Here is a 26,230-nt window from a genome sequence, read left to right as displayed (position 1 = left end):
AACTGATTGAATTTTTGTACTCGCTCGGACCTCCACAAAACTGCACATTGGAGTGCACAAGAAACCGCGATTCTTACATTTGCATTTCAAACTTACACACCCAAGTTTCTGTCAGCTATACATGGTAATCTCTAAAGAAGCTTTGGGAATATCTTCGAGTGTTTTCAAAACTGGCGTCAGAATTTGGTCCTCCAAGTACCATCCGGAGTCTTCTGGCCTTGGTAAATCAATCTCACACTTATCAGCATTTCCCAAATTGCTGTTTGTTAATGGAATCTCTTTATATGTTGTTTCAGAGCATCACTAGTTGGAGGTAACCTCTCCAGGCTGCATTTTCCTAAAAGTAGGAGGCTAGCTTCATCACAGATCTTCGCATTAACCTTGAGGAGCTTTGTGAAAAACAGTTCTGCAGATTCAATAGCGCTGGCTGATAAAGGAATCTGTCCTAAGGAAAATAAAAGGTCACAGTTTTCTGACATGAGGAAGTAGACAGTTCTGGATTTTTGAGGTTACAACTGGATATGACGTTATGTCACATCAAAATGGAGCGTGATAAACCGTTACCTCTCTTCTCATTCTCAGAAAACTGGTGGCAAAGGTGGTGAACCGGAATAAACCTTCTTGTCTTTGAAATCCCGCCATCACGTATAATTCTTTACAAGAAATTCTGTCATAATGGTGTATCAACGGCAGGAATACATCGGTGTCTCTCACAAAAATTCTTTCTGAATTGTGATTCAGAGGATAAAATATCATTTTAGAATCTACTTTTCTATGCTTCCCTTAAAGATTTTGAACATCGTTCTCGAAGTTTAACTTCACTGTTTTTCAAAGTTCCAGAAAATATCTGTGGCGTCCTCCCACTTTCTGAAAAAATACAATGGGCAAAGAGAGGCACAGGACGTCATGCGATCCCCCTACTTTATCAAATCCACTTTTATCTCTGATCGCAATGCAAAATTTGAGTTCTAGCGTGCGATAGTAGTCAGCAGACATAATTGCTTCTTGTTTATTTGTGATGAGTTAAGATCCATAAATTTTAGGAAGACCTTTACGGAATAATGTCCCAGGATAGCAATTTCTTAGATTTATTAAATCCGGAAGAAATTATATTACAAGAAAATAAAAACGTATAATGCAAAACGTGCCGAAAAAACGTAAAACTTACAGAGAAATGTAAGATATGCTAATCCTAGCATGTAAACTCTATAGCAGCTATATTTGACTTTTTTTTTTTTTTTTTATCGTGGCATAGTCTTCTTTGTTGAATATCTCTACGGCAGTGACGAAAGATGAAATGACATTTCTAGTGTAATTTCCCATGATTACACCCTTTAGGCTAAATGAGATGGGCTATTAATGAAAGTGAACGATTTGAAAGAATTGGTGGGATGAAAAAGTAGGAGAAAACGGAATAACCGCGAAAATATGAGGACGATGCTGTCACCAAAAACTCACTTGGTCTGTAATATAACAAGGGATCCATAGCACCAGATGTGAAACCACTGAGCCACTGTGATCTCCACGGCAGTAACGATGCCAGAGAGACAAGAGGACGAGCCCCGGTGGCTGCGCCTACCTTCTATTATAACAACATTTTCTCCCTGATCCGTAAAATGTTATTGAGCCATTAAGAATAAATCAAATAATTCACTTAGTTTTTCATTAAATATGTCGTTTATTCCAAACATTTCAAATGTTTAACGTGGAACAACTTAAAGCAGTATAACTTAACGTCTTTATCAGAAGAATCAAGAAGTAAGTCGTCGTCATGGATACCAAAATTATTCCATTATCTATATTACAAAAATTTTTTTATCTTCTTCTTCTATCGGAGTAGCAGGCTAGTGCATATACAAATCAAATATCGCCCAAGAAAAATTATAAGCTTATTACAAGAAAATGATACAATGAAACGAAATGCCCACATTTCGTTGTACTATAAGTCATGTAATATAAATTGTCCTTTTCGATATAGAGAAGTTAGCTGCCCATAAAGAAATGTCTCTGTTCCTCCGCCTGCACCCAAGAAATTAAAACCGGCATCGTCACTAAACCACAGTTCACTTAACATATGTGTTTTTTTTTTTTTTTTTTTTTTTTTTGACAACACTATGATAGATTCTCATTAATAACTAATGTCCATTCTTGAATGTCTCAGGAAAATAAATGTTTAGGCTTTGCAATATTTTTGTTACATTTTTAAAAATTTGTATTGAATTAAGCTATATTACTTGTATTTTTTTTATTTCTTCGTTGTCACGTTCAGTGTTACCTCCAAGTATACTTCCGGAGGCTTAACCCCGGAGTGATATCACTCCTGTGCAGGTCACGTCCTTTAGTAAAGTGTTCCACTGCAGTCCCTCATATTTTGATTATGCCCCCGGACGAAATTTTCTGGAAGAAAGCCTGTCAGATTGCCTTGGAAGTTCCGCGGTACACTAGCTGAGAAGCACTGCTTTGTAGGGGATGCCAAACCATTACTATCATCGGAGGCGTGGCGGCTCAGTGGTAGAGCGCTCATCTCTGGTGCTTGGGGTCCCTGGTTCGATCCCAGCTCGCGCCGTGTGGACTTTGTGGTGCACAAACACCGTGCTCGTGGGTTTTCTCGGGGTTCTCCCGTTTCATTCCACTTTCTCCATTCCACCATTTCATTCATTTCTCATAATCACCGTCTCCTTTAGCCTAACCGGCATAAACGTGGGACGTAAAACTCAAAAATTTCATTTTATTTTATTTCATTACTATCATGGACATACAGAGACAGGAACTACCCAAAACTGTATTCAGAAATCAACACTTTAAAAAATTTTGACTGAAACATATATAGTAAATATTGTTTTCAATCATAATTAAAATAAATAATAAATAAAATGCAGAATTTGTCTCTCCACTATGTTTTCTGCTGTGTACCCTACGAGCCATTAGTTACGTGACTGACTCTAAAGTAATGTATATAACACGAGTTACAGCTCAGTCAGTGATTAATTTTATGTGAATACGCGGCTAACAATAGAAAACTCTCTGGGAAAAGAAAAAGTTACTTAAGTTATTGATAAGTCATTTTTAAAATTTCGCGATTTGCGCATAGAGATTTTCACTTATTGGAGACGCTGTAGATCAATGAAAGCGGCATTTATTACATCAACAATAAAGTATCATTTTAGTACGCGATAGTATATGATTGATAATACTCATTAGAACTTATTCAAACCGTAAACGGCAAGCGATATCCTTCGTAATTTGTTACAAACGTTTAAGACAACTTAACAAGAGCTCTTGTCATCGACATTAAGTCGCCCCAACCGCCATAGACATTTCATATTCTTAATAGACTCATTGGTGCATGTGCTGCCATCTGTAATTTCAAACTGTTCTAAACTCGGAAGAAATATAGGTGCTGAAATTTCTTTGAAAATAAAGGAGAACTAACAATAATATTGTTAGTAAATTGTTTTTGTTGATTTAAGTGAGAAATTGAAAGTAATTGAATTCTAAAACCAGTAGCCTTATCTATTATTTCATTCATCTGCATAAACCTTTCTTGAATATTTTGAATCAAAGATTCTCATTGATTTTCACATATAAAATAATAATCACTAATCTAGGTCAATATTTTTTGGAAGAAATAATAATTATTAGGATTATATATATAAGTATAAATTTCATTTTATGTTTTTACGAGAAGCAGGTATAACCGCTAGTGGCGCTAATGTAGTAGCTTGGAGATTAAAAGTAATATGGCAGATATACAGATTCATTTTTGTGTTCTAGTGACGTCAGGTACATCACCTTGGAAAGTGATTCCGCTGCAGGAAATAGGTGGGATTGTGGAAAGAATCTTTCAAGGTTGCCTTCCGATTAATAATAAAACTTTAGAAACGGTACGTATGTGGAGTTATTACTATAAGTTATTTAATAGTTCTGTTAGGAAATCATTTTATTTTATTAAAAGATCAATTTTGTTGTGGTTCTTTCCTGTTAAGTTTAGCGGAGTGATATTTCTGATTTGCCGTCTTGCAGTCGCCAGGATCAAATTGTGGCATCGGTGAAATAGGCGTTTCTGGTGTGAGGGTTGATAGGTGTTTATATTTTGCACTTAAAGAACTGATTTTAAATTAATTCTTGATATAGTGAAGTAGTGGAACGAAATAATAAAGGTACATGTGGTAAGTGCATGTGTGTTTTGTTTGTTTTTGAATTTTTATATTATAACATAAAGTCGGTAGACATTATGTCGCCAAAAAGGTATAGATAGTGTGAAGTGTGGACTCTGCCTGATTAGATTAAACAATGAATTCTCTATACATGAGTGGGTGCGAAAAGCATGGTTTTGAATGAAAGTGATGAAGTTCAAACTTAGTATCAATTGTAGACAAGTAATTAATTATGTGTGCAAGACTTTTAAGTAGAGTTTGGTTCATGTGTAGCTTTTGTTTCTATGATGTTTTCAAGTAACACTTTTCGATCATCATGGTTTAATTTACAAGAACCAACTGGATATATAAATTATTTGTATATGTCATGTTTAGGTGGTTGTAATATATTAGATTTACAGTACAATGTACTCTGTAAAGAATTGCATTTTTAGCGATCATACTGTGCTGTAAAGTTCGGTTTGGAGTGAAGGAAGTAACAGACGTAATTTTATATTTGGAGAGTTTTCGGGAACTTAAATGGTGGAAACGTATAGAACTGTTGTAAGTGTTCAACAGAACGAATTAAGATTGACAAAGAAATGGAAGTTAATTGTGAATCATCACGTTGTTTATAAGCGGGAGTATTTGTTATGATGCACAAGATTGTTACGTACGATGGTGTTTAAAAGTTTGGCATTATATGCAGGGATGATTTGATCTTGGAGGAGAGTTTGTTTCGGTTTATTTAGCGGTATTAGTATAAATCCAGTACTCAGTGTAAAATATATATTTTTTTATATATATATATATATATATACTGCAGGTGAGTCAAGATGTTTCACGGGCATTACTCGAGCAGACGGCTGTAACAAATTTTCACACTGTTGCATTTTCCAATTTCTTCTTGCAGAGCATGCATTAACCACGACCCCACTTGTGCTAGGTGGCCACTAAAAGCACGAATGCTATTTAACCGAGTCAGGGCAGGAGCGCAGCAGGGGAGGCGAGCAGAACTAGGGGTGCGTCCGTATGGAGCAGGCGCGTCAGCGACGGGGGCATTCGTATAAACAAGGATAATGGGAAAATACATAAAATATCCGCAATAACTTTCACTTTCAAAATGGCTTCACTGGTTTCGCGCGTACAAATGGCCTGCTGCAAGGGGAAATTAGTCTATTTTGAACTTTTCCACACTTCGCATAGTTGATTTTACGTTTCAAAATACCATAACACTGCAAAAACTTTACAATATGACGCTCTTTATCACACAATTCTTTGTAATGAATTCGTATGTTTGCATTATAGCCATTGCAAATGTCCATTGCTAACACGAAGAAAACATTCCCACCGTTGATTTCCACCTTTTTCGCATTCTTGTATTTTTCCGCCTTCCGCTTCAGTAAATAGTTACACAGAATACGTTCACTCCCATTCAAAATATATTTCAATATGATATTTAATGACAGAAATTACCTATATTCACACTCTACTTCTTTTACGAAAGGTGTTTGACATCATATTTTACCTATAAATTTTGTTTTTGGTAGGGTCGTCTGCTCGAGTGAACCCGTTTCACGTAACGAGTTGCTTGAAAATTTCATTTTTCACCCTGTGGTATTCTTAAACGTAATTACGTTATATTGTGCCCTGGGTCCCCTTGATGCAGATTCACTATAGGAGGTTTTAGCCATGGGTATAAATATAGCGTCCGGATATATGCCATGAAATTTACAGTGCAAAAGTATCAAGCAACCTGTTACTAGTGCCAGTATAAAGCAGAAATTGCATCTAAGCGAGTTGGCACTGGGGTGCGTCCGTAGGGAGTAGACGCGTCAGCGACGGTGGGTATGCGCGTAAATGAGGACATTGGGAAACTAATTTTGAATTTATTTTTTTAAAATTAGGCACTGTATGAAGTGACAACTTATGTAAACTCCCTTCTAGGTAGAGTATCGCCATGGGTTGTATAGATGTGGCATTGCGAATAAGAAATCATATCTTTTTTTTCGTTGTGCTACTTGCCCTTGATGCCTTGTACCAGTATGCTACAAGATGTGCTTTTGTTCCCATCACAAGATTTTAATACTTCTTACTTCTTTTCCTTTCAATTGACATGATTAACTACTATTTTTAAATTTAAACTCTCCACAGTGAAGAAAAATGAGCCGAAACTAATATCCGAAAGCATTCCACTACTGATTGATCTTTTGTGAATTTTTTTACAATTTTTTCGTAATTCTGACTCACGTCTGCGGAATAAAACCCAAGCTTCTTATTGTGCATTCCTGTTTAGGGACGTTCGTGAGACATTAACTTCGGTCATCAGGAACTGCTCTCTTATTGCCGTAAGAAATTAAATTCTGTTGAGCTGCGCCACGACTGCTTGTATCATGGTAAACCGAACAGAACCTAATCAAATCAAATCTAAAATAAACGTACCTAATATTGATTATCTAATCTTAATTCTGCTCCTCGCCACATATTTCCTCAAGAGAGCTCTACCTTATAATAAGAAGAGAAGAATGTAATACATGTGTGTTCGGATTGTTTGGATTTGTATTTTTGTATGTATACGTGCATTGGAATCCAAGAATAAATGATCGATTATGAAATTGATATACGTAGGAGTATACATACAACATTTCTATCTGATGGTGTTAGTTGAAAGTCATAGCGTCGGTGCTGAAAAGAGGCGACAAACTTCAATATACAAACAAGAATTTATGTATAATTCGTATGAGCGGGGAGAACCTTTTGGTATCTGGCGTTATCAGAAAATCCTTGTGTAGGTTGTGCGTGGTTTGCAATTTCGGGTTTTAGATAGTACTGATACTTGATGTTGCTTTTTAATGTTCTTTTTATACCGATTTTGCTGGGTAGCATGGATTTTGAATGAGGGCGTTCAGTAATTGATTCTTCGCAATTTTGCAACATCTTTATATGAAAGCACGTTTCTATCTGTTTTTATTAGTACTATTTCATATTATGTAAAAAGTCACTTTCTGGCATTTAGTGCAGACTAGTTTTTCACAAGCCTTCGGCTCGTCTAACAAATTGCCTGGCGTCAGGTAGAAGGCAGCATTGCTAGCGACTGTTAGCCTGACTGTGAACTATTAGGACCGTAACTGACACACTGACACTTGGTTGTATTATAATTTCCAGGTAATCGGATTTTTACTTGTGACTTTGACCTTCTCACCGTAGATGATGGAGGAGTCTAAATTCATTGATTAGTTCGTAAAGTTGCGTATGGATAAGGTTAACAGGTACGGGAACTCCTCTTCATTTTCTATAATTGACTAAATTCAGTTAATGGTGGACATTTGGTATGACTACTAGATGGTAACCTACTACAGTGCTGTATGAAATACTTTTGATCAATCACCGACCGTTGTTAGCAGTTATTTGTTTGTATGTGGTTTCATTTATATCTAAAATAACTACGTAATTGTGTAATGTTTCTTTCATTCATCGTAAGATTTCATTTATATTTTGTAGTGCTTTATATATATAACTACTTATTCAATATTCATTGCATTTTTTTATTTATTTATTTATTTTATTTTTTTAGTTTTTATTTATTTATTTATTTTTAACTTAAACACAATTGATAGTTTTCGCGGTGTTGGGGATCAGGGACTACTAACTAACTTATGAAAACTCGGGGAAATAAATACCAGCGTTTCAGTGTGACTCCATTTTCATTATCATCATTCATCATCGCCCTTAGCCTAAAGGGCATATGCGTACGATATATGAAATCTAAGTAAATGTAATTAAATAACCAGTTCGCACGTGCGGTTTGGTTCAGTTCATTACCAAGATTATTGCTGGTAGGTAGAATTTGCGGTAACGTGTAGAATATTATAGTTTGTTACAGGGTTGGCAAAAACCATGGTTTTTATTGAAAACGAAGAGCTCGTTTTTTTAAAACCCTTTTTTTTTTAGTTTAAACCTTTTTTTTTTTTTGTTTGTTTGTTTGTTTAAATAATTTGTTTTGTATATTTATATCACGTATGGACAGATATAAAAGTTTGTTTCGCCTTGGTATTACTATGCAACAACCGGGTTATACTGGAACGGGTAACATAAGTTTAAAACGGAATCCAAACCGCTTCTCGGCTTACATCCGAGAGAAATTGTCCTCCATTTGAACTTGAAACCGGAACTAATTGGCCACAAGTGCGATACGTCTGTCGACTCATTCACAATACGTTGTACTGATCTTTACATACTTGTTAATATAATTGTCAAGAGGCATTTTAGAAGGACAAAAAGAGAGACAGTTGCACAAGTGAACCCATTATACAGAATTACATATGAACAATTTCAAAATGCTGCAGGGTACCTAAGAACTAATTTAGTGCAAGTTAGGTCACTACGACTTCTATTAATCCAAGTTAAAGAATTACGACGACTTAATTTGCGTTTCAGTAAGGAAAGTGAATAAAGATAGAATTATTTAAGTCCATTTTGGCTCTGACTCATTTATACATAAATAGATACCAAAGATACTTCTGATTTCAATAAATGCCTCTCGAGGGTTTGTATGAGCCCCCCCAAAAGTACGGCATTTCGGTGTATTTTATCAATAGTAAACATTATTAAAACGAAACAATATTTAGTTCTTCTTTGATTGCAATTGCATAGCAATAATAACAAACTATTAAAAAAAAAAAAAACTTAAACATTCATAAACTTGTAAAAAATATATTTAAAAAAAGTTGCTTTTGTAGTATAATCTCTTTGAGTAATGAATAGAAAATTTAGGTCTGAATGTAATACGAATAATATACGGGAGTGAAGCGTGATAACCCACAAGTGTGTGTGTACATCAAGGTTTAACGAACACTTACACTTTTACGAACGTTTTTCGATTTTTGATTTAAACCATTTTTTAAAAAAGCCAGCTGGCTTAAACCGGGCAATCCTGGTTTTTGTAGTGTTTTTTTGTTGTAATATGTGTGTGTTAGTTTGACAGCATTTGCTTTGTTGTAACGTGGTGTGTTAGATGTCAGCAAGGCACGAAGACAGAATGTTCCCTCCGGAATTCTTTCAGAAGTAGTATTACATCAGAGTTTTAACTTAAGAGTGTATGTTAAGTTTGTTTAAATGTGTTGTTAGGATAAGTTACAATGGGCAGTTTTATTTATGAGAAAGTTGATGAGGGTCAGTGAAACGATTTTCTGGTTCATGGTTTCCAGACAGTATTTCAAAGTAAATAAGTATATGACGGTTTTATCCATTATATATATATATATATATATATATATATATATATATATATATAGTGCTGATTTACTTTTGGCGCACCACATTTTGGAAGATTTACAGGTAAATTTCAATAATTTGCATGAAAAGATGTATTTTTAAAGAACAAATTTCTGCAAGCGATAGATAGAATTATATACAAAGTAATACACCAGTATTTTAGGTTTGTAAGTTTAGGGTTACTAGTGTAAAATCGTTACAAGTGTTTTACGATCAATGAAATGAATGAATGGATATAAAATGTGACCGTATTAGATACTACTTTCTACCGGTTGTGTATTTCAATGTATAGAAGCTATGTTTTATGGTTACAGGTGGAGCGCTACTAGTATGAAGCCACAACAAAATCCATTGAAACTCGTATCATTGCTAATCTACTTACTTTCAGCACCCTCGCTTGCGCGTATACCACCGTCCCCACGCGCTTGCTCCTTTCGGGCACACCCCCTCGCCTTCGCTCGGATCCCCAGCACCACCCTGCCCTGGCTCGGTTAGATAGCATTCGTGCTTTTTAGTGGCAACCTAGCACAGGTTGGTTTGTATTATTCATACTATAGTTTTTATTCCATACATCCGGACGCCATACTTACACAAGTCTTAAAAGAGTTGTAATTTTTCAACAATTACTACTGGTTACGCCCTTGAATGTTATGTATGCTAAGTGAATTGTTTTCGTGTCGCCCACCGCAAATCATTTAGGAGACAATGAGAGGACAGTTAGTGAATTATGACTTTTCAACATTATTTCGAATTGCATTCAATCTCCCCAATCGTTTCATTTCTCCAGAACCGAGTACCTTGTTTTTGTCTAAGTTGTGATAAAGATAGAAAACAACAAGTCTGCCGGTTTCCTATCCCCTCTTTTCGCTCGCTCAGCTATATTTTGTGAGGCAAGTAACTGAAGATGTTAATGTGCAAGGTTGGGGGAGAAACTAGGTGATGGTCGTATTTTGACTCAGTTGAGTAGCTGCTGCTTCAGTGCTATTTATCCGGGTATCATAGTTCTTACGTTATTCTTTTCAGAATGAAACAAGCTTTCAAATGGCATCATCCACATATGTGCGTGATGTACAACAGAAGAGGAATTTGGGGTAAAATCGAAAAATTTCCCTCAAAACAACCCCTTTCGTTAAGTTTTCTGCCCTCTAAGGCGGATCTGGCTGCAGGTAGCCTACCCGAGTATAATCTACCTAGAAAAATATTATGGCCTATACGTAATGCGTACGCAGTTTCCGTGCAATGTGTAGAATAGTGTAATATTTCTCAATCCTGTTTGACAATACAAATGAGGTACTATCGGAGATTCGAACCCTGTGACAATTTTTATCCTTGTAAGGTACCTCATCGTCTGATTAACAACAAAGAAAAATTACAAGTTCGCTTAGAAATATTTTTTCAGTATTAATAAATAGATGGAAGTAATAAAACAAGTCTTAGATAAACACAGAGGATGCCATTTTTTAAAAACTGCATAGATACTGTTACACTACCTTAACAATAATAGTTGTAGGCGTGCTCAAACTTTTACAAATTTGTACTATTATGTCATTAGTTTTTTGAATCATATTTACAACAAAGATCAAACTAGTTGCCTACTGATTTAAGAGATTGATAAACAAATCAGTTACTACAAACTCAAATATAAAACATTTTGTTTGTCTTCAGTAATCCAACTTCGAAATTTGGGCTTTTGTTTTAACATTTTGTAGTAAGTAGTTAGTAGCTTTAATCACAAATTTATTTCTTTGCAAAACAACTAATTAGCAATCGGAGTTTGAAGGTTGAGACCGTAGTTTCCTGGAACTAGCGTTGTCAACGGCTAGGTTCACGGCTCAGTTGGGCCGAACCGAGCCGAGCCGGTTGACATCACTAGTTATAATATACAAGACAAACAAAACATAAAGGGACGTAAGACAAGCAAAAATCACTTCGAAGCAAGCATATAGCCTAAGTTCTAAGGGATTACACTGGTCTGCATGAAAATCGGCCCTGACACCATTCCTGCTGATTCTTATGTGAAATTACTTTCTGAATCCGAATATGATCTCCATTTTCCAGCATCACCCGCAGTTTTCGGGGAGACCCCCACCTATTGTTACTTTTCAAAAATTCGGAGGGATGAAAAGGATTATTATTTTAGCCTGTTATTTCTTCTGAGGGGCTAGAGAGGTGAAATGTTCTGAACCATGAACAGTTGTAGCAAGAAGGTAAATCTAGAGGGAATTTACCCCCTTAAATTGTAAAAACATCAGTAAAAATGATTGATTTTCCTTTTTTTTTTTTCTTTCTTTCTTCAATTTTACACATTTTTGACATTCCATCTCCAACCAGCGCATCCTCTCCGAAACATTCTCAAATAATAAAAATATATATCAATAATAGCAAAATATGTAGCAACAGTTTTGGAAGATTCACTGTACACCGTGCCGCGCCTTATACCTCGCGCTTGCACACTGTTTCATGCTTTGACAAGCTTAAATTTGCATTAGTAATGCACTGCAATCCTCACCTTTCCTCAGTACGTGTTTAGCGATTGTAGAGTCAACTTGCTGGTATGCTAGCCGGAGATTCTGTTTTTCCAGGTGGTTGAAATTGTGTAAAACAGTAGATACTAATTTACTCCGGCTTTGTCCAAGTGAATTATTGTACAAGAATGTAAGTTGTGATTAATATCAAGCATTGATTTACTGTTTAATTATGCCGCACAAGTGTAAAAATCATCCCGATAGTTTGATATGTTTGCGGGAAATTGGCTTTAAAGGTGCAAATAAAACTTTTTTGAGTTGAGTTGGGACCTTAAACTCAACTCCTTTCTTCGTTTCTTAAAACTGCTTATAAATGTTTCTTTGATTGCCAAGTTGACGATCAGGATAAGGATTGGGCTTCAAGAGTTTGCTGCATTGCTGGTTACAGTACAGTAGCTTGATCAAATGACCCATAAATCAATGCCATTGGATGTTCCCATGGTTTGGCACGAACCTTCCTGTTATCTCACAGATTGTTTGTTTCATCTGTATGACTTTCACCATCGGGTTCTCTAGCAAAAATAAGCACATAATTCAGTGTCCTAATATCCCTTCACCTCTAGGACCAGTTCCTTACAACGAATCTTTACGAATCCGAGTGCCCCCGAAAACCGGTACTCTACAGCTAGAAATGGATTTGAAAAACTTCGAGTCACAGTGTGCACCATAAAATGATGATAGGCCCACCAATGGTGAAGAGGGTTCAGCTGATTTAGCTCATCGACAATTTGACCTCTGTACTCAGTCAGAATTGAATGATCTCATAAGGGTCTTGTATTTACATAAGAGCAAATCTCGACTTCAGCAGTGGAATCTCTTAGACAATGATGTAAAAATATCTTACAGGACCAGGCAGTCAACCCTGAAATTACTTTTTGCGGAAGATGAAGGCTTATTCTTCTGTCCTAATTCAAATGCATTGATGATAGAATAGAAGATGTCATGTGATCTAGGCAAATGGAGACTATTTAATTAGAAATAAAACCGAAAAAATCTATCAATTTAAGGAATATATCCTCAGATTTACCTCCTTCCTATAGTTAATTTAGAACTTTCACCTCTGTATACTCTCAGATAAAATGTACAGACTAAAATATTAATCCTTTTCATCCCTCCGAATTTTCGAAAAGTAATAAAACAAGGTAACGGGGGAGAGAGGCTCACCCGATAACTGTGGGTGATGGGGGGGGGGGGGAACGGAGCTCATATTCGGCTTCAGAAAGTCATTTCACATAAGAATGAGCAGGAATGATGTTAGGGATCATTTTTTTCAGACTTGTGTAATTAATAATATGTATGCTTGACAGTGTTTCTGCCAAAAGTGCCGCTTTCTTTCATCTCTGACTCGTGACTTGTCGTACTAAATTTGCTTGGCATATTTTGAGAGGAATTAAAGAAATCTTCAGTCAGGACTGCTGACTCTTGAATCCTGAGTATAATAGGAATTTTATTCCTATTCTATATTATATGGAATTACCCACCCCTTTGTTAGTCTACAAAATTGTCTACTTTATCCTTTCTAGGGGTCGAAGTATATATGAATGCGAAGTCCAACCAAGTGGAACAAAATATATCTCACATAAACAGATTTTATTAAAACAAGATGAGGTAGCTTAATATTTTGTGTTATGAGTGTTTTCATTAACTGAAAGGATACAAAGAAAAAATTAATAATTAGTATGCTTTCATCCTGCAATTGACTGTAATCTTGTACTTGTCTTCCACTTCACTTGATAAAAGCTGAAACGACCGAAAACGCCAGCAGGTTCTTAAAATTTATTATTTCTGTAATCATTACACCGTAATTTATTTTTCAATTACAGGCTACTGCAGCGTTCGTCAGTCACTAGAATACAGTTAATCTCAGTTTTTAATGCCATTATCCATTATGGATCCCGAGGAAGCTGAATCATCTGGTTCGGGGCCTATGTCGTCTCTGAACAGTTTGTTCTCATTTACAAGTCCTGCTGTGAAAAAACTGTTAGGCTGGAAGCAAGGAGATGAAGAGGAAAAGTGGGCGGAGAAAGCTGTGGACTCTCTTGTGAAAAAATTAAAGAAAAAGAAAGGTGCAATAGAAGAATTGGAAAAAGCGTTAAGTTGTCCTGGACAACCAAGTAAATGTGTTACCATTCCAAGGAGCTTAGATGGCAGACTGCAGGTAACTATGTGATGTTGATTTGTATAAATTCTTGTTCGTTCTTCCGGCCATACTGGAAGGTACGGTTTGCTAGCACTTCTTTAATTTTGATCTGTATTATTTGATGACATCACAATTCCCTTTAGCCTACCCGACATAACCATAGGACGTAAAGCTTAAAGATTTCATTTTCTTTTATATTGATGAATAATGCACAATACCAACCAGTCACTTTGTCTCAAACTGCATCCAAACATAATCGACAATGCTTCCAAAAGTTATTGCTTCCTGATTTATTTCCACGGAAATGGCGCATTTTTTTTCGATTTCTTTTCTTAGCGTGGCAATGTCCTGCGTTTTCCGGTCTTAAATCTTCCCTTCAAGTAATCCTACTCCCAATAGTTGAAAGGTATGGCTTCGGGGAAGCCGGTTGGTCATTTTGCCTTTCATCTCCTTTCCAACAAGACCTGTTCGGCATTTTATGATCCAATATACCTCACCGCAGTGCCATAATAAGGGGATACATTGTCCAGTTTGAATAACCAATATCGGTTCTCATCATTTACAGTCAAAGTTATGAAGAATATCAATACCAATCGCAATCAGCTTTAATCGGTAACCTTCCTGTTCTTAACATCTAGACACTCACAAACTGTGACCGACCTGCTTATAGAACGTCTCTCTTCAGAAATTTGAGGATCTGTCCGATTCGTTCAGCGAAAGCTAGGTTAAAAAGCAGTGTTATATAGCTTGATTGTACCAATAATATACTAATAAAAAGCTCAGAAACCTAGGCATGTCCTTTCAGTAGGTTCACCCCGAACATTAATTGCTAAAAAGTTAGTTCATTTGGGTTACTGAAGGGTACAGGCGCTACTTATAATTTCGGTTGAGGGCTCGTCACTCAAGATCGCAAGAGCTGGCAAAACCAGTAGTGTGTTCTTCAAAAATTACATCTTGATTGCATTGGCAGTTTGTTAATTTTGAACGAAAAATTTAAATTAATTACAAGTTGAAGAGAAGACTATTGTGTGTACTGACTTGGGACAGACGAAGATATAACTGTATTTGTAATATTTAGCAATCACTTCCTGTTAAATAGTCTCCATTAAAATGCTAATTATTTCAACAAAACCACCACCTTTCCTCTTTGGATTAGGAATTTGTTTCAAATATTGACCTTACCGTTCGCACTGAACAACCAAACGATAATCGTGTGATGTATGTCTAACTAGTCTTTAGTGGAACGAACACTTTCGAGGGTTTGTTTTTGGTGTATGCTGCGCGGTTTATTTTGCAGTGGTATTACCGAAAGGAAGTTTTATAAATCAGCGGTGAATGATGTGTGCAATCGCCATTTCTACTCTGAGTGCACTATTAATGTTTTTTGCGGCTTGCTGTGCAGGAACGCTCATTTTGAATTAAAGAAAAATTATTCGCAATTGTGTGTTCTCCGTGATGCACTTTCATACAACCCTGTTTAGCAACTCTCTGCCCCCTGTCTGTCTGAGTACCCCAACATGTTTCCTCGATGTGTACTGAGTTTGTAGCGTTAGACATCACTTCAGTCCGTCCCTGTGTTGAGATGGATATTTCATTCGCAGCAAACCGATATGTGAGCCATCTTTATGTATCTTTAAATGTTGTAGTTGAGAGGAGGTATATATTGTTCAGCATTACTATGCGGCTTGCTCGTTTGCTCTATAACAAGTATTTGACTTATTCCTGGCACTATATAGTGTGTGTAGAAAGAAATAGTGGGAAAACACTTTCTGAATATTATGTGATTATTTAATATAGTAGAGACAACTTCGGTTAGAATAGTGACTTCCTTTTTCTCTTACTAATCTGAAAAATTAGTCATTACAGATTACACTATAACAGACTACATCTGGGTGGTGGTTATAGAATAGAGCTATAGTAATACATCCATTTTGTGTATTGGTTCTCGTTATGTGTACTGCTGACAATTTATTGTAGTAGTTGAAACTAAAGTATTTTGTAGATAATGTATTATACATAGAAGATTTTAACTGTATATTTTGAATTTCTTCAGGTGTCACATAGAAAGGGCTTACCACACGTAATATATTGTCGCGTTTGGCGATGGCCAGATCTGCAATCCCATCATGAACTGAAACCTCTCGAATGCTGTCAGTATCCGTTTTCGGCGAAACAGAAGGAAGTCTGTATTAATCCGTATCACTATAAACGCGTGGAAAGTCCAGGTAAGTAATTTATTTTTCTATTCAATGTATGTTACACAAAGGCAGTCCCAAGCAACTATTTGTGACGCTTACTTTCAAACAACGCCACACGGTTACCCCACAGCTATGTAGGTACCCAGCTCGACGTGTTGTTATGGTTACATTACGAATTGAATGTTTTGTTTACTCGTCTACATAAAAAAAATGAGCAACGTTAGGCAATTCAATTTTGTGTTCGTCACAGTTTATCCGCTTTGTCAACTGTTCAGGAGATTGAAGGATGCCTATAAAGAAGAATTTCCAAGTGAGGGGACAATATTTCGTTCACATTAAACGTTTTCAAGAATCGCGAGTCAACCGCGCTAATCCCATACGATGGCCGAGTGTCAACTATGATTACTTAGTATAACGTATTTACCTTATCTCTTATAAGTGATTTACTTTCATAGTTTCAGTATGCTCTTCCATTTTGTTAAGTAATTTCTTAAAATTGCTAAACTGGATCCGTTATTAGATTCCTCCTTCCTGTGGCAGCTGTCCTACAAGAATTGTGCAACAAAATTCTCGGGAATTTTTTGTTAACAATGTTTCCTTATTGGAAACGGGTACTATATTGTTATCAAAGATGATTTGTAGTTTTTGTTCTTAAATATTCCTGGTAGTAAAGAAAATAACATGATTCCAAAAGAAACCGTAAATTACTTACCACGTTTCAGCCAAACTTCTTATATATGTTAGTATCGATTAACATTGAAATGGTTAACCTTCCTGTAGGTGAAGAAAATAATGGGGTTTCATAAAACCAGTGATCAATTTCCACTCTGCAACAAATTGTCTTAAAAAAAATATTTACGGAATAAACATTGAGTTAAACGTGGCCAATCTGTGCATAGAAATTTGGAATGAATTCTTGGTCTGTATGGATCCGTTTTTATGTAGTTCTTAGAACTTGGAGATACCGTATATGAAACACAAAACTGCTACATTTACGCAAGATTCTGCTCTCTAACACAATGGCAGTGATAATGTGCATCCATGAGATTTTGACTAACTAAAAAATGCGAGAGTAGGCTCAACGTGGGTTCTATCTATATATCAACAATTCAGGTTGTTCCTTCGAGAAGGCGCAGAAGTGTAATGATACTGATAAATAGCGATTAGTTGAAGTAACTTATAAAATTAATATGTATAATTAAATTTCTGTAGCACCAAGGATTCTTTACTAAACTAAACTGCCCCGCAGCCCGCTGTATCGTTAGCTAATGGGTTGAATTATATCGTTGTCGGGTTACCTCTTGGCGTTGTTTGAAAATGGTGAAAGTTGTTTTGGAACAGCTTTTGAATAATTTTATTGTTGTATATAAAGAAAATAAATTTTAACGTCGATGCTTGGGATTAGATATAGGGAAGTGGCAAGTTTGAATTTAAGGCAAAAGGGAAAAAGATAAGACATGAGATTGAAAGAAGGTAGTCTTGGTATTTATGGCTAATTAAATTCTTAACTACGCAAGATAATTAAAAAAAAAAAGTTTCTGCAATTTATTCTGTAAAGCTGGTTAATTTATATTGTAGATCAATAATTCAGTTTGTATTGGAAATACAGCACTGAAAAGAGTGCTTTCAGTACTGAATATGTAGAAGAAAATTGAAGGACGGAATCAATTCTTCAATGTCGAACTTTCTGTACGGTGAATAGTGTCTTTGTTGTATAGGAGAGGCAAAATGTTTGGTTTAATGAACATACGAAAGTAAAGGGAAGAACGGGTTTCTTAACAAATAAATTCGCTGTGTTCATTAATGCCAACAAAAAGATTCTCGTGTGTGTAGTTAATTCAACCGTCATAAGTGTTCTTTATTTTACTTAAAGACTGGTTATCCAAGGACATGGTTGGGTAGGGTAGTAAACACCTAAGTATAGTAACCCTGAAATTTAAGTGAATTTCATATCACACACTATAATTGATTAGGATTAGAAATTAGATTTCTGGTCTTTCGGTCTGTGACCATGTTAGCCCGTCACATGTGAAGGATTACACCCCTTGGCGATTACACTGTCCAGGAAATTGGGGTGGAAGATATGAGTGGGAAAGAAAGGAAGCGACCTGGGGTCCATTATGTAAGGTATCATCCTGACATTTGCCTGGTGTGAATGAGAAAAACTCTCAGGATGGCTTTTACACTTTTACAGCGGACCGCTCGCACTAAAGGCGAGAATGTTAGCGACTACGCTATATGGGGTCACACTATCATTTAGAGTATCAGCAAACAGAGATATGATTTAATAAGGTAAAACGTAATTCAAGTTCTAATAGCTTACACATGGATTGTTCAATATGTAAGTTTTCCAAAGCTATATATATATATATATATATATGAACAAACTATATATACATGTGTAAATGTGTCTTTCCTCACTTCTCCATAATCTCCATTGAGGTTCAGGAATTTGTCCCACCGTTACACCAGTTTGTTTAAATTCTTTAGAAAAAAAAAAAAAAAAAAAAACCTTTGGCAGTTTAGCATTTTGCTCACATTCTGCCTCACTTCTTCATCTGTGTCGAAAGGTTCACCTTGCAATGCAGACTTTATCACCGGAAAACGATGTAAGTTACTCGGCGCTAAATCGGGGCTGTGTATGGAGGGTGGGGCGTCCGTTTCCACCTCAATTCTTCAGTTTGATGGGAGCGGGTTTTACCGTCAAGAAGAATAACACAATTGATATGAGACCAAGTAGCTTATGTCTTGCATTTTTCAGTTTATCCAAAGTTTCACAATACCGGTCAATATTAATCGTTCTTCCTCGTTGCAAAAAGTCTGTAAGCAGAACGCCCTTGGGATCTCAGAAAACGATAAGAAGCACCTTCCAGCTAATCAATCCGTTTTGAAATTATTCTTCACAGTAGACTCTGTACTTCCATTCCATGGATTTTCTCTTGTATTCGGGAGTGTAATGGACAAATGTCTCATCCCCTGTCACAGTGCACATGAGGAGTACGTTACTATTTTGCTGGTATCGCATTAAATCTTCAATGTTGTGACGTTCAAACAGAAATATTCAATCTTTCAGCAATCTCAGGTACCTTAATTTGAAGGTTTTGTTGAACAAGTTCATCCACCCTGGCAATGTGCTTGTCAGTAGTGGCATTCGAAGATTGCCTGGCTTGAACGTCGTCAAAAATGCACACTTGAATGAAACAACTTGTACCAACGCCTCTTTGCACTACCATTATGAATATAGCCATAAACAGTAAGAAATTTCGAATGAATGGCACTAGGAGGTAAGCCGTTTGCCCATTGATACCGAATGACAGCAGGCACTTCTTTACACCAACTTTCCCAGGGCGTGTATGCTTCTCGATTTACGACGTGTGGCCGCGTTTTCCGGACAAGCATTTTCTTTCTGTACTTCAGTGCATGCGTCTTCACATTGGATAACGAATCAATTGTTGTTCCTTATAGACAAGGAGTAGCGCTTGTCAACCATATTTCTTTCTGGTGTCATTGCTTTGTGCAGTTTTTTCTTTTTTTTTTTTTTCTTTTTTAAGAACAGGGAAACATTGAACATCCCTAGTATAAATAATAGATTACAAAAATGAAGAATGTTAGTAGGAATATTTCATAGAAAATAAATTTTTAAAACTAACATTGTTGGAAATTACAGGACTGTGCCAAGTGTTGGCGTATAATCAATAATACGAACTGTTGAATTACAAAAGAAAAACCACTTGATAATGATGGTTAACGTGAATTGCACGCATGCGTGGAATACAGTAATACCAACGTATAAACCCGGTGTTTTTCACAAGGGAATGAAATTAACTTTAGAAGAAAATCTTAATTTATGTAATATATTTTCCACTATGTACTTCATATGCAATCCCCCAGGGATAATTGCGTGTTTATAGTTAAACATATTACTCTAGAAATTAATGAGACTTTTACATAAAATATCTCAGTTCTTTGTTATATGATAATCGAACTTGTTGTACTTAATTTTACAGCGAAAGCAATTGTTATTGGCTATAATCAAACCAAAAGCGGCGTATTGATATCCACAGAGACAGTGATTTATGTTTCCTATATATGTTACGGACTTTATTACCGTACGTGAACAGCTCGTTTTTCCTTGTTCACGTAGGTGAAAACTGGCGATCTTTTTTTAAATTTATCGAAAATCTAGGGCACGCATTATACACGGCAAACTATGAGTGTTATCTTCAGGGAAGGTTTCCATCGTTTTTTCAGTAATTCGTACACTGAATAGTATTAATGAAACTAGACTTCAGCAACGTACACCACTACTATACAAAATAAAATGGAGGTTAAACTTTCGAAATTTTGTTCACCACTTCACTTTCACCATCTTTGTATTACTTACTTATTAAATTATTGAAAATTTGGTGTGCTAATATATTTCTGAAGATTCTAGTCTGCTTCTGGTTTTTTTTTTTTTTTTTTTCAAACATATGATTTATAATTACGAAGTAATTTTTTGAAATTGAGGACACCTAAATGATATGTTTCTTTGAATTCTTGAATGAAATTTTTACAAATGGAGAAATGTTTGACTTTTGAAACACATTAGCAATAGTATAATTGTGCCAACCCTTAACTTTTCTTCGAAATTCAAAAACGGCGCATTAGAATTGTCGATATAATATTTACTTGGGAAGCGAAACCACGAACTCTTCTTGAACCAAATAGTCCTCTCAAATTATGTAAAGCTGATGTTGCTTGATCATCAGAGGTCTAATTGTAGCCTTAGGCATTGCACCAGCAACATTTTCACTGAATTCAGGTCTAGAACCATCGCATTCATCGTCACCAGTTACATCATGTGACCGTTGCGAAGATGTGGAAACAATAGTTTTGTCGTCAGAACCAGAATCCAATGCGCCAAAGACTATCAGACTAGTCCACTCTGCTTGCAGGGCTAGGGTGAGGGTGGAGGAATCGCGTGTGGTCAAATACATACGGAACAGCTTTCTATATTCAGCTTTGGAGGTGTCTGTACAGAATACATTAAAATCGTTATACTTCTCTACCAACACGTAGAACACTCCTTATATTCCTGTGTAATGTACGTCGTCATGTGAGCTTATTCAAAAGTCGAGACGGTGGAAGAATACATAAAGCTTCACGCATAGGGCACGCAAAATTCGCAGCAGCGGCGAAACTCTCATAGGCCCAGACGTACCATGGGTAAATAGAACGAGATCGTGCTACATATTGCTCTTAGAGTTCAGTTGTAGCGAATGACTGTAAGAATGATAAGTATATAACACACAAACGAAGTAGTTCTACAGGAGTCTGTCGCAACAGTAGGCAAAAGGTAGTAGGTTTGCTGCATATAAGACTAGCATTAGGGCTAATGTGTCCAGCATTAGTATATAACCTAATCAATAGGTGTTATACTGTATCAAGTTGTTTTACAAGAGACAAGGCAATGCTTCCATATGACCTATTAAAGTATTGCAGAAAATGGTTAGAACAACACGCGTCACCCAAGGCTGGTGTGAAAGGACATAGCACATTCAGAAAGAAAGAGTACTTAAGATTACGAATATGCGGTCCTCATGTTAATTTTTTCTTCTTTCTATCCTTTTATTTGTTCAATAGTTGAAGATAGAAAGTGAACTTTATTTAAAAGGTAAGCTGAGACGAGTCGAGGTTGGTAAGGCAGGTGCGCTGGCCGTAAAAATTGTACTTTGTTTCCATGGGTTTTCGCAGTTTTCGTAATTTTTTTAACGGGAAACCTGAAACCTGTCTTGTTCAACCAGAAACAAGCTAGTGTAAAGTAAGTTGAATCTCTCAACCGACGCTACGAAGTAATGGGATCGATAATATCGTCAGTGTCACAATATATTAAAATGGTTGAAAGTAATCGCAATTACTCTTATTACATTTATTGATATGAAAGAAGCAAAACTGTTTACACTTGAAATTCAAAAGGAACTGCCCACTCAAGTATGCAAAATGAAATACTTGTAAATATTCAGAAAATAACTGTTGTAAAACGTTCTTTCGTTTCTGTTTTTTTAAGTAATAAGGAAATACTGATACGGTGGCAGAATTTTGATGTCTCGTTTTCTTTTCAGTTCTCCCACCTGTACTTGTACCTCGACACAGTGAATTTGCGCCTGGGCACTCGCTGCTTCCTTTCCAACAACTTCCTGAACCAGCTATGCCACACAATGTTTCATACTCACCTAGTGGCTTCAGTTCTGCTGCTCATCCCCATCCTCATCTGAGTCCTGGTCCTAATTCTCCCATAAGCAATGTGCCCAGTCCAGGAAGTGCTACATCCAATCCTCAGAGTCCGTACGGCAGTAACGGTTTACCTGGTAAGTACGTTAAAACATTGGAACTAATTTCTATTGTAGTCACTTCTTTGATATGGCAAAAATCCCTGAGTTAAGCAGAGTTTGAAGAGCATGGGTCTAAAATAGTTTTTTTCAGTGTTACTGCAAACTGAAATTATCAGAAGTTAAATGTGTATACCACATACTAATTGTATATGTTATGCGTGTAGCAAAATTGGAAACAAATTGATAATTGGAAATCACATGGAAATTTGTATTATAAAAGGAGTTTGCTTCACGGATTGCAAAAGCTACCGAGGGAAGGATCAGTTACTATATCCCGCGTTACCCGAATTGACGTATGGCGTCAGCCAATAAGCTCGCAATGCGCTGTTGCTAAACCTTCAGGGAGGAATGTAATCATTCATAATTGAATTTGTTCGTATTTGTGGATAACTGAAGACTCGCTGTAGAAAGCAATGTAAGTGCCACCTTGAAATTGTACACGTTTATGCCTTAGTTAGATTTTCATACACAGCTCCACTTCGTTACATGCTAGGTTGTATTTCTAAGCAATAGTATTTTCTATTTTGTGACGCTATAAATTCATTTGTGATCCTTGATAATGACTTTTTTTATAATTTATCATAAGTATTGTACAGTCATTTAAAAATATATATATATATATATATATAAAAACTTCACAGAAGCTCCCTTTAATTCTGCGTAAGATATCAGCATATCGGTTATATACTATGTTGTTCGTTTGGGGAGAGAGTCTCCTTCTCGTCAGCATATGCGTCAAAATTTACCGTTTTCAAGTGTTCTCTCAGGAGCATTAAAAAAGAAACAGGATACTTTTTTTTTTTTTTCAAAATAATTTTGAGCTCGTGCTTAGTCGAATTGTTAGCGCACACGACTTTGCAGTGTGTAGTCTCTGGTTCTACTCCCAATTAGATCACTAACATTTTCCGATGTTTATCATCCATCACCATGCAGAACCGCGGTGGGTCAGTGCTAGAACACTCACAGAAGGGTGTAAAAGGCCTCGCTGTCGACGCGCCCAGTCCAATTCTTTCAGTCAATCACCTGTAGTACGTGGGCTCGCTGGTTTGATCCTTGTTCGCACCAAATTGACTTCTGGTGGACAACCATCATTGCATCGGTTGCACTCGGATTCTCCCGTTTCCTCTCCTACTTTTCTTCATTCCACTATTCCGTTCATTAGCATCATTGTCACTCTTTGCTTCTAAGGCATAATCTTAGGATTCAGTTTTTCATCATAAGGCAGTTGAAGTAGTAGCGAATTCAGATCCAGAAAGTCAGAAATAATGGCAGCTGAAGTTGATGCGCTGACCACGCACCACTTAGTTGAATATGCTATATCTGACTAGTCATAGCCCTTCATTGATTGTAACGGCAGTAAATTGAATATTTCTTCGTTTTCTGTTAAACTAATTTCATCAGTATTTGAAAGCCGTTTGACTAAAGAGTGGGATTTGTTTTATCTATCTTCCTGCAGGTCGGCTCATCTTTGTACATTAAAATATTATACTTATCATGATGTCGCAAGAGCACATGAAAGTCTTTTCGGCCATTCGGAAAACATGTCAACTGATGATGCATAGTTAGTGCATCGGATTATGATTAGGAATTAATTTTTGGGATTTTGGTATCTATGGGCATGTTAGCCCGTCACATGAGGGATGACGTTCCTCAGTGATCACACTACTCGGGGAATTGGAGACGAAGAAAGCGACTTGAGACCATTATGTTAGGTACAATCCTTGTATTTGTCTGGTGTGAATAAGGAAAACTTCACTTAAGATGGCTAACCTGAAAAAATCGGGATGGTATCCAACATAATGGTCCCAGGTTGCTTTCTTCGGTCCAATTCCACCGGGTAATGTAATCGCCCCAGTACGCCATCCCTTATACGTGATGGGCTAACATGTTCATAGATGCTGAAATCCAAGAAATGTAATTCCTAATCCTAATCCGATGCACTGATCATGCATCACCAGATACTTCGTCGACCTAGTGTACCCACCGGGTCAGTCGGCTTATACGAGGAAAATCAAAAAAGTAAGTTACACTTCCAAGTTATGGCCAAGTCACCGGGAGACTTAACATTTCTCGTAACGATTGTTTGTCGAATATATATATATATATATATATATATATATATATATATATATATATATATATAAGATTAAAGTTACTTTTTGTATGTAATACCGAAATCCGTCAGACTGTGAGCTATGGCTGTTCGTGTTTCTATCAACATTTTCGACAAACTTTTTAAAAAAATAGAATATAATAAATTATATTAAGACTCGTATCTTAAAACAAAATAAGTCTAGGGTAATAACTTAATAAACTCGGGATCTTATCTACATATGAAGTCATAACACGAGTTACCTCTATTAAAAGTTTATTTAGAAAAAGTTGATAATTCTATGAAATATCTTTCTTTAAAAGTGCATAAGATATACCTGTTGGGTATTCTCTTCTCTAATTCCTTAATTTTTTTTAATAGTAAACTTTATTAAGCTAAGGTTTCTCTAATTATGTGCCTGTGGCAGACAGAAGGATAAGCTCTCACTAAAAGCGTTCTCTGTCAACCTTAACTTATGAAGGGCATTGACTCACTACATCAAAAGCCCTGGCCTACGACCCTGTTTCGTGTACTCCCTTAAATAGGAGATACACTAGAAGGATATCTATCTAAATACTTATTATAGGGATAGGTAGGTAAGGAGAATGAGTTCGCCTTATAGTAGCGAAAGGTCCTTAAATAGATCTGGCAGGTAAAGGTTAGATAAGAACCATACTTCCTGAATTAGGAGATGCGATTTAAAAAAATCTAAAAACTCTATCAGTAGCCTCTCAAGAGTCCACTTCGAGGGATCGAACCCAGGAGTCTGTGTTCAGAGTATTCATAAAAACCTAATGTGTCCTCAAGAGGAATAAATTACTTTAACCGACCAAAGCCGTATACAGCTTCAGTTTTGAACACACTCAAAAATTCTGATATCAGGGAATTGTTAAACTAAATGCCATATCCACCTAAATCTAAATGGAGTAGCCAGACGAAGAGTGTTCTGGGAGAAGGCAGCAGTTCTCCAGTAGCCAAGTTGGCGGAAATCATAGTGATTGGTACGGCAACTTGGACATTAGTCCCAGGCGTGGTCAGAGTGACTTTAACGGCTGGGATACTGCGGGGTGGAAGGCAACGGGAAACCACCACTCTATTTTCCCTAGTTTGCTGGCAGCAAAAAGAGAACATATGAACAATGGTCTTTCGCAGGTCAAAATGTAGTTCTGGAGGTAAAATATCCCCCCATTCGAATCTTCGGGAGGGGGATGGCTTGGGAAGGACTATTGGACGAGAAAGTAATAATGGGGGGAAGACAAACAGAGAAAAAAAGACAAGGAAGAGCAAAAGGTTTAGGATAGGGACATGGAACGTACGTACTATGTTACAGGGAGGAAAATTAGAAAATCTTAAAGAAGAAATGAAACAAAATAATTTAGATTTGGTAGGAGTTTGTGAAGTTAGATGGGAAGGTAATGGGGTATTGAACAGCGAAGGATATAGAATGTTTTACTCAGGTAATGAAAAGGGCGGTCATAATGGCGTAGGAAT

General features: G+C 36.5%; 1 protein-coding gene across 3 annotated transcripts in view; it reads left to right on the top strand.

Annotated features, from left to right (window-relative positions):
- The first annotated feature begins 3,750 nt into the window (after positions 1-3,750).
- Positions 3,751-26,230, top strand: part of Mad (mothers against decapentaplegic homolog 1) — a 56,673-nt gene continuing 34,193 nt past the window's right edge. Inside the window, exons 1-4 of one of the 3 annotated variants that reach the window (XM_081759162.1) lie at positions 3,751-3,884; positions 13,759-14,093; positions 16,129-16,300; positions 22,378-22,623. In XM_081759162.1, coding sequence (XP_081615288.1) covers positions 13,809-14,093; positions 16,129-16,300; positions 22,378-22,623 — 703 coding nt within the window. In that variant the 5' untranslated portion in view covers positions 3,751-3,884; positions 13,759-13,808. Of the gene's footprint in view, positions 3,885-4,006; positions 4,170-13,758; positions 14,094-16,128; positions 16,301-22,377; positions 22,624-26,230 lie in introns of those variants that run through there. The other 2 variants (XM_081759164.1, XM_081759161.1) reach the window with 2 other exon arrangements.

Source organism: Thermobia domestica, chromosome 5 (genome assembly GCF_964235325.1).
Source record: "Thermobia domestica chromosome 5, izTheDome1.hap1.1, whole genome shotgun sequence".
In the NCBI taxonomy this organism is placed as follows: domain Eukaryota; kingdom Metazoa; phylum Arthropoda; class Insecta; order Zygentoma; family Lepismatidae; genus Thermobia; species Thermobia domestica.
Note: the sequence above shows the minus strand (reverse complement) of the source record. Positions and strands in the feature narration are given on the sequence as shown.